General features: G+C 40.7%; 1 protein-coding gene across 3 annotated transcripts in view; it reads right to left on the bottom strand.

The window, feature by feature from the left end:
* The window catches only part of LOC113010023 (enhancer of polycomb homolog 1-like), a 36,636-nt gene that overhangs the window by 14,772 nt on the left and 6,619 nt on the right, over positions 1–15,245 (bottom strand). For 2 of the 3 annotated variants that reach the window (XM_026148793.2, XM_026148794.2), the window contains exon 1: positions 12,092–12,522. In XM_026148793.2, coding sequence (XP_026004578.1) covers positions 12,092–12,244 — 153 coding nt within the window. In that variant the 5' untranslated portion in view covers positions 12,245–12,522. Of the gene's footprint in view, positions 1–12,091; positions 12,523–14,006; positions 14,103–15,245 lie in introns of those variants that run through there. The other variant, XM_026148795.2, reaches the window with a different exon arrangement.

Raw genomic sequence — 15,245 nt, 5'->3', positions numbered from 1 at the left:
AATTCATATCTCGATATTTTTTAGCTGGATGGCGATATAAGATATATATCTCGATTTTTTTTTTTAAGCCATAAGTTAAGAACAAAAAGAGAGTTCTTAGTCACACTGTGTCCCAGATGTCACACGGGCACTTTTATTTACATACAGCGTAGATGTACATGAAGAAATTACTCAAAAATAAATTATCAGCATTTATTAAATAATCATGGTCCATAAATAAAAGAAAACAATGTTGTTTTTGTGCATAACAAAAAGCTCACAATTGTGCAGTCAAAATGTAAACTAATAGACGCTGAGCGTAATAACAAAGAGACAGATTTCACAGCTGCACCACGTCTCTAAACAGGTGCCATTTGTGGTCCTTATACACACACAGTACGTATCACTCCGCGAGGCTCCTCCCCGGTAGCCGTAATCCTCCGACATCAAGCCGTGCAGCTCCGTAGCTTAGCAAAGTCATATTAAAACATTTTTTGACAGATTGCTGAGCGCTGTGTACCACATAAAATCGGTTCGCGGTCAGTAAGCACAACCAGAATTCATACATAAGGCGCACTGTCGAGTTTTGAGAAAATGAAAGGATTTTAGGCCGTGCAGCCCCTCCGGGCTGCATGTCGTTAGCGCGGTTAGCTCGCTAACACGTTGACGCCATCCAGCCCCACGCACGGGGCCATCCGCGCTAACTCGCTAACGGAGATTTTCCGCTTTCATCTTGTCATTGCCTGCAGGTGAAGCTATGGGGGAGGCGGAGTTGTGTTCAGTGAAGGAGAGGCGAGGCTGAGTAACATTGCGTAGAGACAAAAGTGGACGAAAGAGAGGCAAACCTGCGGCTCCACAAGTATAATTATAACGTAACATAGGCTATATCGATATAAACGATATTGTCACATCTTATATCTCGTATGAAAATATATCGATATTTTTAAAAAACTCGATATATCGCCCAGCCCTAGATCCCTCCATAAATACTCTTAAATACTTATTTGTATACATCATTCAAAGCTAAGCACGAAAAATATTGAACAACAAACTTGCGACCAGTGCGTGTATTACTTAAAATAAAATGTGATATCCTTTACACACAGAGCTGTGCAATCAAATTTTAATTGAAATTACATTTAGTCTTCATGGGAATAGCAAAAACAAGATAATCAAAACTATCACTGTGCCATAACACTTGCAATAATTGTCTTGTTTTCCCTTTAAACACGTCCTTTACTTTTGACCCAAGTCCAAAACAAACTTTCCAGACTTGGAGATTCTGTTAATTTGAATTCACCCTTATGATTCAAATGGAGGGGAAAGTAAAGCCAAGGAAATCTGCTTAAATAAAAGTATCCAGACCAAAATAATTGCAATTTTTTTCTGTAATTAAGACACCCCAAGACCACATTAAAAATACACATGAATTTGGACAACTGCAGTAATATTCTCTTGCATGCAGGCATTACTGGAAATTCTCAGTGTGGTATGGTTTGGGCTAGCAGGTTATGCACGAGAGTAAGCCAACCCCAGCTACTGGCACAGTCTTTGTACTTGGGAACTGACAGGTTAAAGTTCGACCAACATCCAAATGAACTGGTTTAATTCTAAAACGCACTTCTATCAGGCGATATCTAGAAAAGCTGAAAGCTGGGGTGACTGTAAAGAACTTGTAACCCTGCAAACTGAGTTCCAGGAGGAAACCAGACATGCACAAGCTCCAAAAATGACAAAACAAACACTTCTTGAACACAGCTAACTGTCAGTCTTGTACACAGCTCAGTATCAACATAACCATCAGTGCCTGCTCATGCTTACTTTGTTGGAAAAGTTGATCAAAGACTAAAGACATTTCCTGTTTATTTTTAGTTTGATGTCAGCTCCACTGAATGAGTACAGCTTATTCAGTGATGAATATGTTTTACATACATTCAAAATGCAAGCCAGTTTAAAAACATTGGCAACAGTTAGTAGTGAAGTGAAATGCATCAGGAAAAAACAGGTCACCAAATAAGTTTAAATGATTATTATTACCTGTGTGTCTTTAAATCACTAGCCAAACATTATGTGAAAAGAACTGAAGACAACTCCTCACAAAGGATTTGTTTTGGTGCTTTTGTTTTTTCAAACTTGACTGCTACTACAAGCCTTTATTGTAATATGGACTTAGAGAAATACGCTCTGCACAAATTAAAATGAAAATAAACAATGAAACTCACACTGGAAACTAATTCAAACTAAATTTAACCAAAAACAAAAATTCAAACATATAAAACACATATTAGGACACATTTGGATCCTAATAAAAACAAGAAATAACAATTTGGCTCTAGAAGTACAAGTTTTAGCTAAACGATCCAATCATTATCTTGAGAGCAGAAATGGAGGCTAACAACATTTTTTGCCTCATGGCAGGTAAATAAGAGATGGAAGCCTACTGCTGCCAAGATTGCAAGCTTGCTGAGGGAATAAGGCGGAAAGCAGGAAGGCAGGCAGATAGGCTGCAGGACTGACTAACTGGTTTGTTGGCGGGCTGTTTGTCTGAAGAGTCGGAGCTGCAGAGCCTTTGGCCCAGAGCCGGGCACCAAGCCACTGGCAGGCATTTTGTCAACAAGGCAACGTGCTGCTGGCCTCGTACAACAGCTCTCCGGAGAGAGGGTGTGTTTATCATTTTCCCCACGGCTGTCAGACATACAAGAGTAGTTTGGGGGGGGGGGGGGGGGGGGGGGGGGGGGGAGTATTAATAGCCAGAGAAGGTTGATAAAGTAAGTGAATGAGTCAGTAACTGGTCCGTTATTCAAAGCAACTGAACTTTGTCTGTTGCAAAAAAAAAAAATCCCTAATAAGTCCGTTACCGTTGTATAATCACATTTATCCTAGCTTAGATGGGCTTTGGGAAGGAATAAATGCACCGAATCTGTGATAACATGCTACCACAAGTGCATTTGTTTTTACGTGACTGCACAAAAAAATGTTCATGAAGACAATGAAGGGCTGGGCTACTTTAAATGATGCTTTGGTATTTGTAATTCTGGTCATTTACATAATAGTTAAATTTATTTGAGTAAATGAACCCGGCTTAAAAAGGTTTTTATTTTATCTGTTTTTCTGCATTTTAACACCTTGTTTTTGGTTCTGATCATTTGAGAAGAAAGATGCTCATGCTTGACTAACTCAAACTCCAATGCTGACAACTGTCCTTTAGCTCTGGTTCAAGCCTCTTGGGGGAAAAAGGCAAAACTTCCTCTCTGCAGGAAAAACCCAGATAATCCATAAACAAATTATGAGGAGGAAGTACTGAACGGCTACATTCAGACTCAGCCAATTGGACACCTAGTGCCCCCCCTCAAAAAACATCAGCTGTGCAGATAACGGTGGAGCCACTGCTGCTTCTTTAGTCACCGGATGTGTTTGCATTTTACATGCTTCCATTTCCCAAACATGTACCAGGTCATATTAGTGCCTCACAACTTGTCTGATAGACTGAAGCAGATGAGAGTAGAAAATACTGCACATATGCTGAGTGCATTACTTGAAAGATTAGCTTAATATATTTAATAATATAATATAATATATGAGCATCCACCATTCAAAAGCATAACAAATCCCATTTTTCCAGCTTAGCTGACATAACACATTTCCCAGTGTTAAAAAGGATCAGTGTGATGCACCACCAAGCTTGGCACACAGAAGTAGAGACCCTGCAACATGTGCAGTAGTTAAGTGATCGAAACATTAACATGAGAAATGTAACTTCTGAACTTGGTCTTCTGAAAGAGGCAAAACAAGCAAAAAAAGATCAATTTTCTCTTTACAACACCAAGCTGCCATTTCAACACACCAGAGATTTTACTGTTATTCACTCTTACAGAGACCTTGAAACATTGCTGCTCTACCACATTGAGGACAATGTATACAATCTCATATGGTCTGCAGTCATTTATTATATATAACAAATGCAATCAGATGAGGATCATCTACGAGACAAAACTGCAAAATGTGGACTAACCATCATAACAAAACTAATTACTTTAGAGATGCTTTTCAGAACTATCCAGTCAGAAACTACCAGTGGAAATAAAAGGAAATAAACAGAGATTAAGGTGATTTTATTTCATGAAAAACATAATTTTGGTGAATTTTCAAGGGAGTATCCACAGTGCCTGCTTTTTCACAGGTTTTAATCAACATCTGTTTTTACCAATTAAACAAACAAATTTGTATTCCAAATAAATATAATTATAATGAATGATTACTCATACCTGTTACCTGTAAACAGCAAGTCACAAGAAAAACAATATAAAAACTGTTAGGAAAGCAAATTTGACAAAGTCTGACCTTCAATTTATAAGTTTGTGCTGTCATCCGCAAAACTTTCGGTCTACAGTCCTAAATCTACTTTATGGTGTCCCAGAGCAGTGTTCATCACCACCATTTGCACTTTTTGGGCCTGACAATATCATGCACAGTCTGTTTAGTACACCCGAGGCGAGCGGTTGTCTTTTACATTTATCGTTGCCATGTGGTGCTGCGATCTGTTCTGAGAATGCAGATTCTCTCCCCCCCCCCCTCTTTCCTAATAGCCTCTCCATGGTGCCCTGCAAACATAACCCAACCTGACTGGAGTATACTTGAAAGACATTACTTATTTACTTTGTGCATTTCAATATTAAGTTTCATTCCATTTTAGTTTTTAAAAATGATCAAAACTGTAACATTTCTATTAAATAACCTCTAATGTACACTAACAGTGTGTAATATTGTCTGCTAGCAAGCTTTTCGTGGCTAATCTTGTTATGCATTTGACTGGAGAGCCACTACAAACCGTTTGCCTTATAAGTTATCTTTAATTTAAAGATCACAAAGAGCTCTTTCAAACTATATATGCCCAAATAACATTTTCATCATGTCTTTGTTAGATCTTTCTTCTACTTTATTTTAGGGCTGCCACGATTTGTCGACTAGTCACGATTACGTCGACTATCAAAATCGTCGACGACTGATTTAATAGTCGACGTGTCGTTTGAAGCTTTGTAAGATCGCAAAAGACGCAGGAATAATAGCAGGATTTAAGAGTGTAATAACGGACTGAAACAGAAGATGGCAGCACTGCATGTACAAGGATTCCAGCTGCCGTTAAACCCCAAAGAAGAAGTAGCTGTGTCCCAGAATTCATAGCGCGGCCCAGCTTAGTTTCCAACAATGGCAGTAGCTAGTTAGTTTTAATATTACTCTTATTATTCTTTCTGGGTCACAAAATAAACGTTTAACATATTTTCAGGCGAGAATGTAGCTGTGTAAACCTCAAATATCGGCTCAGTTTATCAGGACACCACATATTTTCAAAAGCGCTCTGACGTTTTCGGAGACGTGTGTTACCCACTAGCTCGGTAGCTAGCCGGGGGCTGGGTCACTAGCGCCGTGAGAACACCGGACTCCCGGCAAATTGTTTTCAAACCCACCGACGTCTTTCACGACTCAGGTTAAATATATATGAGTCACTTAGATAAATTAAAAATGTTGTTGTTTGGCTATTTTTTTTTTTTTTTTAGTATTTTATTTGTTCCTGGGTAAATCGGTTTGGCTGAGATTAAAGTTATAGTTTTTACACAGCTGAATAAACGTCAAGCAGACAGCTGATTATCAGAAGTGTGAGATGCTGGAGAATATACCCCGGTGTCCTGTTATATTTTAGATAGCAAGGAGTTTATTAAACTTTACCGAAACAATCTGCAAATTTCATTAAAATTGAATAAACTATCATCTTGTCTTTATTTTTAGTTAGCACCTTAAAAGCTTAAAGCTGTAAGCTAATGATAGTTATATAAGAGCAGATGCTGCTGGTGCAATAAGCTAGTTTTACGTCCAGTGGATGATGATCTGATTAGTCGACTAATCGCAAAAATAATCGGTGACTAGTCGACTATCAAAATAATCGTTTGTGGCAGCCCTACTTTATTTCCACCTTTTCGTTCTCACCTCAAGCCACATCTCTTAAACTGGTTCTAATAAAAAAATAAAAAAGTCCACAACTTGATGTTTATTCCTCATATTGTTGCAAGATAGTTATAAGCTAACATCACACCAGCTAGTATTAGCCTTGTGTATCCTAAAAACCACACTCTGAGAAACCGTTTAATTAACATTCTCAAATCATTTAAGAGTTAAGTGCTCCATGTCCAACAGTGTTAGAACCACTTCAAAAATGTCACTAACAGCAGCACTGGCAAGCAGAAAAGACCAGGATATCCTCATCTCACCCCAGTATTGTTGTTCATTGGCTCTTTAACTCATGACTTCTTTCACAAAGTTTTACAGCCTCCTCAAGAGTAAATAGATGTGGAAACAAAGAATACCGAGGTTGAGGTATAGTTGAGGTAAACTCAGTGCAGATGAACAGCAGCCAGAGTTTGTCCTAGAGCAGCCGCTGCAGCTAAAACTAGGCAGGATAAGAAAATAGAATTTGGGGTACTGTAATCTACCAAAATCTAGTAGTCAGGTTTTACACACTGTACCTTTAGGTTTTTCAGTTTTATCATCTAGCACTGCATTATTCTAATTATACTGACCAATTAGAACTCAACTGCTTGACTTATTCTATTTTGTGACATACCTGCCTTACTTTACTTTCCATGTTCTAATGGTTCTGGGTTTATTTGAATGTTTTCTTATTTCTCTGTTCCAGCTTTTTAAATTTAGTTTAATCACTAATTAATTTGTGCATTTCCTTTGTATCAGTCTTACAGGCCAGTCATTCATCTGATCTGCACCAACCTGCATGAATGAAACCATACAAACACCTTTTAAACATGCAACATATGCCACCACGCACTTCTACACTTATATGTTCCCATCTTATTCCAAGTCTGCTTCCGGGTCCCTCTGCTATGAGGAAAAACTTTATCGACTAAACAGCCTTGAGCAAAAACACATCGCCTGCCAAACCTAATCAAGCAACGTGGTTGTTTACTTTCCTGGCTGTGGTCATTTGCCTGACAATAAATAAAGTCAGATTGAGATGAACAGTCAGAATACAGAGCATTGGCCGATGCCCTCGTACGCACACACTTGCACTCGTTTCCTCAAATACACAGAGGAGTCCAGAAATAGCCCTCTAAAATGACCACATCGATCACTGTCAAGTCTGCTGAGCCAGCCGCGGCCTCCTCCACCTTCTCCAGTCTCGCCTCTGACAGCTACTGTCCCAGACACTGTAAATGCCACTTAACATGATGGACAGCCGCAAGGGACAGTCTGGTAAGAGGCTGTTGAGGGATGCTTAGCCACAGTACAAAAGCAGTTTTATGCAGCGTGTGTGGGAGAGAACGATATTCAACACCAAGAGTAAAAGAGGTGGGAAAGTAATAGCAGCTACGAGCCTAGGTTTTTCTCCACAGTTGGTCAATTCAAACTCTGTGGGGCAGTTTGTAAAGTAACAAGCAATTAACTGAGCAACTTTCCATCCCGCTTCACACATTAAAAGAAATGGGGAGAGAATTTGCCTCGGTCCAGACCTTTGATTCACTCCAATTCAGCCTGCTTTATAAGACGATCCAAGTCTTTGCAACTTGAATGCAGCCTCATAAGTTAATAAGGCTGTGATAATTTACCAACCCCCAGCCCAGTCTAAAATGTGCATAGTCACCTTCCGGGGATTACCATTGACGTCATTAGCCATTCGCAGATCCAAATGCTCTACAATGAGTCCCCACCGAAAACAACAGATCATCCAAATTCTTTCTACTCAAATAAAATGATCAGTGTGGCTGTGCCCAGACGTTATTATGAAGTTTGGTTTTCAGGAATCTGTAAAGAGAGGTTACAAGGTTTAGTTAGAAGAGAATTAGCTAGTTAGTTTAAATCTAATGATGACAGACCATTTTCTAACTTAGTTACACTTAGTAAACATATAGCTCTGCTTTGGAAGTACATTAATAAAGAAAAGTAGAGATGCGAGGGGGGTTTGTGAATGTGGGCTAGTTGATGTAAATGACTGGTACCTCCTGGCTCGTGTTACCCGAGGTACAGAGGTCGGGTTAGGTTGACAAACAGTGAAAAACAGGGAAGATACAGACTTAAGATGTTGACTGTCCCCAACGGACAAGAAAGCTTGTAGAAGCTGACAAACAAGTTATGTGCAGTGTTAAAATAAAGCCGCTAGCTACTGTTAGCCATGCTCTGAAAATTGTCACACCAATGTTATGCACAGCACTACACATTTTAGCAGCATCTAAACCATGTTTTGGTTCATTCACAATGTGATTAGTGTTAAAATCCCTTAAATTCAGCTGAAGAGGGAGGAAAACCAAACAGAAAAAGGCAGAACTAACAGGAAACTGCAAAGATTTCCATCAACCAGACTCATTGCCACTGTACATGGACTGATCATGCTGGTTTACATGTATAGTTTACACACTCATTCTTTAATTAATGGGTCACAGAGTGAGCAATTCCACAGGAGTTGTAACCCATCTTGCAAACTTGCCAACTCACTGGCCTGAAAACCCTTCCTGGAACCTGGTGCACAAACACATCCAGAACCAATCTGTCAATAGTCAAACGGAAAGTGAAACAGCTGACGCAGGAAGCTATCTAGTTGACATCGTGGAGCCAGCAGAGACTTTGGACAGGTGACATGCCCCACTTTCCCACCCAGCAAGGTCACAAGCAACAAAAAAGAAAAAACCTGGTGTCCCGCCAGAGCATGTGGCTGTGTGTATGTACAAGAAGCGTGTCTGGAAAAGAGGCAAAAACAGATGCCTGTGGGTTCCCAGCAGGGCTGCAGACACTGACCTCACTTTCACCCAAACGTAAACACGAGACAAAGTGTCTGGCTCCAAAACAAACACGCTACATGTGCTGAGGGAATTTCAGCAGTGACAGCTCTTTGGTAGATCTACGCTACCAGAAATACACAAACACGCAGAGACCGGCCTGTTGGACAGAGATACGACGGTTGAAAGTGTTGACTATTCGTGTGCCAAGCAGGGTTACAAGCGTTACGAGGTGTCCTGTTGCCCAAGCTGAGCAGAAAGATGGACATGGAAGCGCAAAGTTGTGAGTTCTCAATGCCATGAGTTCAGCTCTCTTAACTTTTGCTGAAGTTACGAGCTGGTGCAAAGTAAAGGAAAGTTGACAATTCAGTTTAAAACCTTCCTGATGTGCCAGATTCCACTAAACGTATACCAATTCATTTTCAGTATACTCTTAGTGAGGTACAGTCTCTGCTCAGAATTGTATAAATTTAAACTGTTGAGCCATACATTGAACAGCATCACTGAAGGAAGCAGCACAGGAAAAAAATTTTAATGCTTGATCCTATCTGCTACCTGGTATGTTTTCCTGCTGGAAATGCAGCTAATAAAAAAGATGAATGCTTCGTCTATTTCAAGGTCATTTATCACCATGAATATTGAATCTGTGGAAACAATTTCACTGGCTACAACCTAGAGTGATTTCCACACCACTTCCACTGAGCTATGAGACCGAGTCAATCCCGATGCACTCATGTTTTAAATGTACAAAGTCTCAACGCTCTAATGTACAAGAGAGGGGTGGAAGGTGCAATAAATGGGAAGCTGTAGCTTGATAAATTTACAATATCAATCATTTTCTGCAACACTGCTTTAATGTCATTTTTCTTATAGACTGATCTTTATAACCTCCACAACCTGTTCACTTGACGGTGCCCGACTGTGCAGAAGCAGCAGCAAATGATGCATCAACCACTCGCTTTTATGAGTGTGTGCAAAGAGCCTGGAGCAAACAGCCTGGGTTAACAGAGAAAGTTGATATCAGTTACTGCTGTGATGCCCGTCACCTGCGACTGGGCTTTTAGGCTTTGTTGAGTCAGGATAATTAACAGAGTTGGGTTTTTTCCACCCTCACAGCAGAATAATTTTGGTGCTGTCCAGAAGAAAAATAACCAGGACTGAATTTTTAAACAACTTGTTTGTATTGAGCATTGAATTTACTCAAGCGTAAAATTAAGTTTTGTGCATCCAACGGTGATTTCGGGTAACAAATTGTCGCTACCCTCCAAGAGGCCCACGTGGAGGCAGAGAAAATCTGGCTATGCTGAACATACTATGCAGCGTCTCCCTGCTCGTTTCAGAAATCTTTCTATTAGCAGAGTGTCAGACTACCCAGCACTGCATAGTCTGGCTTAAATAGTCCTGAGTGAAACATGCAAAGCTGATGCTTTCTCTGAACACTTTCAGACTGCAGAAAATAAATGCAGTTTTTGCTTTCACTGGGTCAAGCACATCGCTAAGGGAGGAAAAAGAGAAAAAGGGACCAAGCATCCCTGTGCAAATTAATGAGCGTGGAGGTAAAACAAATAATATGTGCTCTTACAAAAGCTAAAAATACACACCAGCAGCAGAAACTACAACAACAACAACTCAAAATACATTTCCATCTAAAGTCTGACGCAGAATTCATAACAGACAGCTCCCAACACAGAGCGGCTGGCACGCAGCAGGCCTTGGCCTACCTCTTATGATAATATGACTGTTACATAACCAAGCACTCCAGCTGAGCAGAGCACAGACTTTGAAGTGACAGCAACCCCCACCTCCTCTCTCCTCCTTCCTGCCACCCTGATCTCCTCTGGAGCGCCACGTGCGCTGGTCTGCCAGCCCGCTGTGCCATCTGACACACTGAACCCCTGACACCGAGACTCCACAACACCGGCTGCAACACACTTTGCTTGAATAATTTAGGGAAAAAAGTATCCAACACAGATCCCTGTAGCGATATCCCCCTCGTGTACTCAACCTTATATTTAAACATCAGGCAAGACTGCTGGGTAAGCTGTGTAGCAGACTCCTCAGAGAAGCAGATATATTGTTTAATACTCCCGGGATGAGAGCACTGCTGTGTCAGACTACTGCATAGTAAATTACATAAAAAGCGAAGAACAGGAAAAAGAAATCCCACAGGGTGCATGTGCTTTACAACCCCCCCTATTTTTGAAATAATCACAACAGCCCTGTGGGATGCAACAGGAAGCAGAATTTGTTAAGTTACTTGCAGGGAGATCAAACTAGAAAGATACTTTCTCTAACAATTATCTGCAAGCTTTCATGAGTTTTGAAATGTAACAATGTTCTTATATAGATAGTTGACTATCAATGCACATAACCATTTAGATGCTCATCCCACAGTGGCTTAACTGTGGAGTAAGAGGAAACACAAAAAGTTGCACAACAAAGTCCCAATCTTATTTTGCAACATTTACTTACACGAAAATTATAACATATGAACCAAAGCACTTTTAGGTAATTTAAACGAGCTTTTCTGATTTATTTTGATGTTTAAATATTCCTTCTATGCACAACAGAATATGACCACATTGCAATGAGAGATGCCGGTGACAGCACCTCTGGAAAATCGACATCATTAACCTATTACAGAGAAGTATCTTCTTGGTTAGAGTGACAATAAGTGATTTACCTGTGTGATTGCTGCACATGCAATAACTTAATTGCAACAACATAATAACAAACCCACAGCGTCCATACTAATAACGAGCCGGGCTCGCCGTACGGAGAAATCATCATAAAAATGTGGCACCGGCAGCTGCATTCATGACACACAAGGCTCTGTGCAGGAAAACAGCAAGCAAACATTTACATCAAGTCAATGCAAAACGAACACCGCTGTGTTTTCTCCAATGCATGGCCGCCTTGTTGACATTTCTGACTGCTGGTAGCAAAGATGCCACATAATCTGAAATCACTAGCTCCCCCTTGCCCTGGTCCGCTGCAATTACGCCAACACAAGGCCCCGTCCTGACAGACGAGACAAAATGTCGGAATCGCTCAGGTCACATGACTCCTTTGTACTCAGAAAATCACCTCACGCACAAATATGCCGGTCAAACCGGACAATTTTATCCAATAACGACACAAAGCATCCCCGCTTTGCCCAAAAATCCGTCCGAGCCCCGTATATGAGTCGTTTGCGGCACAAAACCGTCGTGTTTCTCCTGAGAAAATTGGCGGCCATTTTGTGAAAGCTTGCGCAGAAAAAAGAGGGACGCCTGTGATCACGTAAAAATGAAACAAAACGTATAAATTCATATTTTCAAACGGTTAAAGCATACCGATTCCTCTTCTTTCTCCATCCCCGTCGGCATCTGCGGCACTGCCCGGTTAATTGATGCATATTCGTGTAGGTCGGGTAAATCCTCACAACGGAAGACGGGTAGTGGCTTGGAAGCGTCCAGCGCCCGTGCCCGAAACGACAATTTACTCATTTTTCACAATTCGAGGTGCAATATAAATCTATCCGATCTCCTAATATTCACAACGGTACCGAGTGGAGCTTTCATGGATGTTTCTGTGCGGTTAGTCTCTATTCTAACGTTCGAATGGTTGTAGCTTGTATTTAGGGCGTCGCCAACGGAGCCGGGGGAAGGCCCGGATCTTGGTCGCTCTCTCTCGGACTGTTTTTTTCCGACGCTCCGCTCCCTACCGTTGGTTCAGTGCGCCATGGACAACATGGCGGACATTTAAAACTCGTTTGCTCTGTTTCGCTCGGAGCGGTCCAACCCCCAGTTCGTGGACCGACCATTCCCACACGGTCCCGAGCGCTTGCGCGTTGCGGGGGTAGGGGGAAGGGGGTATTTCTTGCAAACTAACTCCGTTTCCACACATACACATAAATTATTGAAATAAGCACCGGGAATGGCCGAAATGTATATCGTAAACTAAAACGAAATAAATTTTCAAATAAATAAATTAAATGACAAAAGTAAAGTTGTTCTATACCCCCTTTAAAAAATAGTAAATGAAAGAAAATAAAAATGCGATTTTAAAAACATAAATAAAAAGTGGGACTACTGGAATAACAGGACTACGGTTAAAAAAACAAAACAAAAACAAAAACAAAAAAAACCACTGCCAACTGTATTTAGCACAACAAATAAAAAAAGATACCCCTATTTAAAAATGCATTTAATATATAATGAATAATTTCTACTTTTGAAAAAGAAAAAAAAACACTTAAAACTTTGTAAACAAATTGTAAACAAATAAAATGAATTTGAAAAAGGTATTGCATGGTGTACATTTTCTCTATTGTGTAGTATTATTGTCATGGGTTACTTTATTGCTTCTTCTATATTTTTTTTTCCTTTTAATTTTGCTGTTGTAATAAAGTGAATTTCCCAACTGTGGGACATACAAGCTATCTTACTGCAGTGTATTTTACGTTTTGGTTAACAAAATTAGAGACAGACTAGCTGCAGGCCAATGCAGCTAACAGAGATAACTGTTAACTGAGCTGAAACAACTACAGTTATTCATTACAGCTCATCAATCTGATCAACAGCCCTGCATTTATTGGCAAGGAATGACAAACAATGTCATTTAATTGTATTTTTTCCACCCAAACCTTTGTCATATATGAAAATGAATAAAAATACTACTAATTACTACTATACATTGGAAGTTTTCACTATAGTGTATTTTATGCTTTGATAAACAATACAGGAGGCACAAAGATCTTAAAAATAACTACAGCCAACGCCTTTAACACCACAGGGTAGAGACAGCCATCCCTTTGAACCACACAGAAAGAACAACCCGGATCCACTGAAACTTATCACTCTGATCTGACCACAGCCCATCATTAAAACCCCCCAGAAACGTTTATTCCCGGTGATACGCCTCACCATGTGAGCACAACGCTGCCCTCTTCTGGTCTGACAGGCAAAGGATCAAATCACCAGCATGCATGTTGGCACTCGCTGCCTGCCATTTCTCTGTGAGTGCATCACAAACTGTGTGCATCGTTTTGAGTGCATGTATTATTATATGTATCAGTTAAAAGCTTAAAAGTGACCATGCTTATCCCAGCAGGCTGAAGTTGTGGTGCTTTCAGGGTAAGACTAGCACAAAGGTATGGTTTGAGTATGCTACTCAAGTGACCCCCCCAAAGAAATACACACACAAAAAAAAAAAAAAAAAACCACACACCAAACCCAAACACTTACAACATTAATTTAACATTGTTACCTGTTGATGGTGGTGACATGTTTCTTAGCCAGGATCCACCCAGGGGACCTGAGGTTTTCTTTTCATCAATAAATCCATAGATGGTGCCATGAAGACCTGCAAGCAAATTGACAACAGCGCAGGGACATTTAGTCAAAAAGCTCACGCTTGATGAGTTTTTCACATGTAGTTTAAAAGGAGATTTAGATCCTGTTGGTCTGGGTGGAGCAAAAACAAAATCCACCACCTGTTTGTAATTGTCAGAAGGGCCTCCTGGTCTGGCCATCCAACAACTACACCTGGCTGTGTTGGTGGGTAACACACAAAGGCACTCAAATGGACCAAAAGGAGTTTATTTGTGTGCAACAAGGGGTTTTAAACTGAAATGGCACGTTTATTGAACATTTTCCAACAGGAAGATCTGCTTCATATTTGTACATTACTCTCACATTCTTGCCCAACAGCACACAAAATGCAGCATCTGCAGCTCCATAATCATCATCCTTAGTCTGATATATCTACTATCCTTTCTCTGTACACGTCTAAACCCCCTCAGACATGCCTCTCTAATCCTGGTCCCTCTAAACAAGAACTTTAGCATCTTCAACTCTGCAATTTCCCGCTCGGCTTCCTCTCTTTTTTGTCAGTGCCACCGTCTCCAAACCACAGATCACAATAGGTCATGCTACCATGTTGTAAACCTTCCCTTTCACTCTTACTACCATCCTTCTTCCAAATCCACTCCATTGTGCCTGCACTCTCTTCTTCACCTCTCTTGTGCACTGTCTCTTGCTTTGGATGGTCGATCCCAAGTATTTCAATTCATCTACCTTCAAGTACCTCTGCTCCTTGCATCGTTACTGTTACACCCATTTCCCTCTCATTCACACATGTATTCTGTCATGTTCCAACTAGGGCTGCCACGTTTAGTCGACCCGTCACGGTTATGTCGACTATCAAAACCGTCGACGACTAATTTAATAGTCGACGCGTCGTTTGAAGCTACGTAAGATCCTGAAAGACGCAGAAACAAGTAGTAGGATTCAAGAGTGGAATAACGGACTGAAACAGAAGATGGCAGCAGTGCATCTACAAGGATGCCAGCTGCCATTAAAGGCTAAAGAAGAAGACGCAGTTTCCAGTATCGTAGCTGTCGAAATTCAGTGGCTGCATCCTCTGGAGGCCGCATTTGTAGGCCGATTACGTGACAGGCAAATTTGAAGACTCCGACAAATGCATCCTCCTTTTCCCCAGATTTGA

The sequence above is a fragment of the Astatotilapia calliptera genome, chromosome 18 (assembly GCF_964374335.1).
Source record: "Astatotilapia calliptera chromosome 18, fAstCal68.1, whole genome shotgun sequence".
Classification (NCBI taxonomy): domain Eukaryota; kingdom Metazoa; phylum Chordata; class Actinopteri; order Cichliformes; family Cichlidae; genus Astatotilapia; species Astatotilapia calliptera.
Note: the sequence above shows the minus strand (reverse complement) of the source record. Positions and strands in the feature narration are given on the sequence as shown.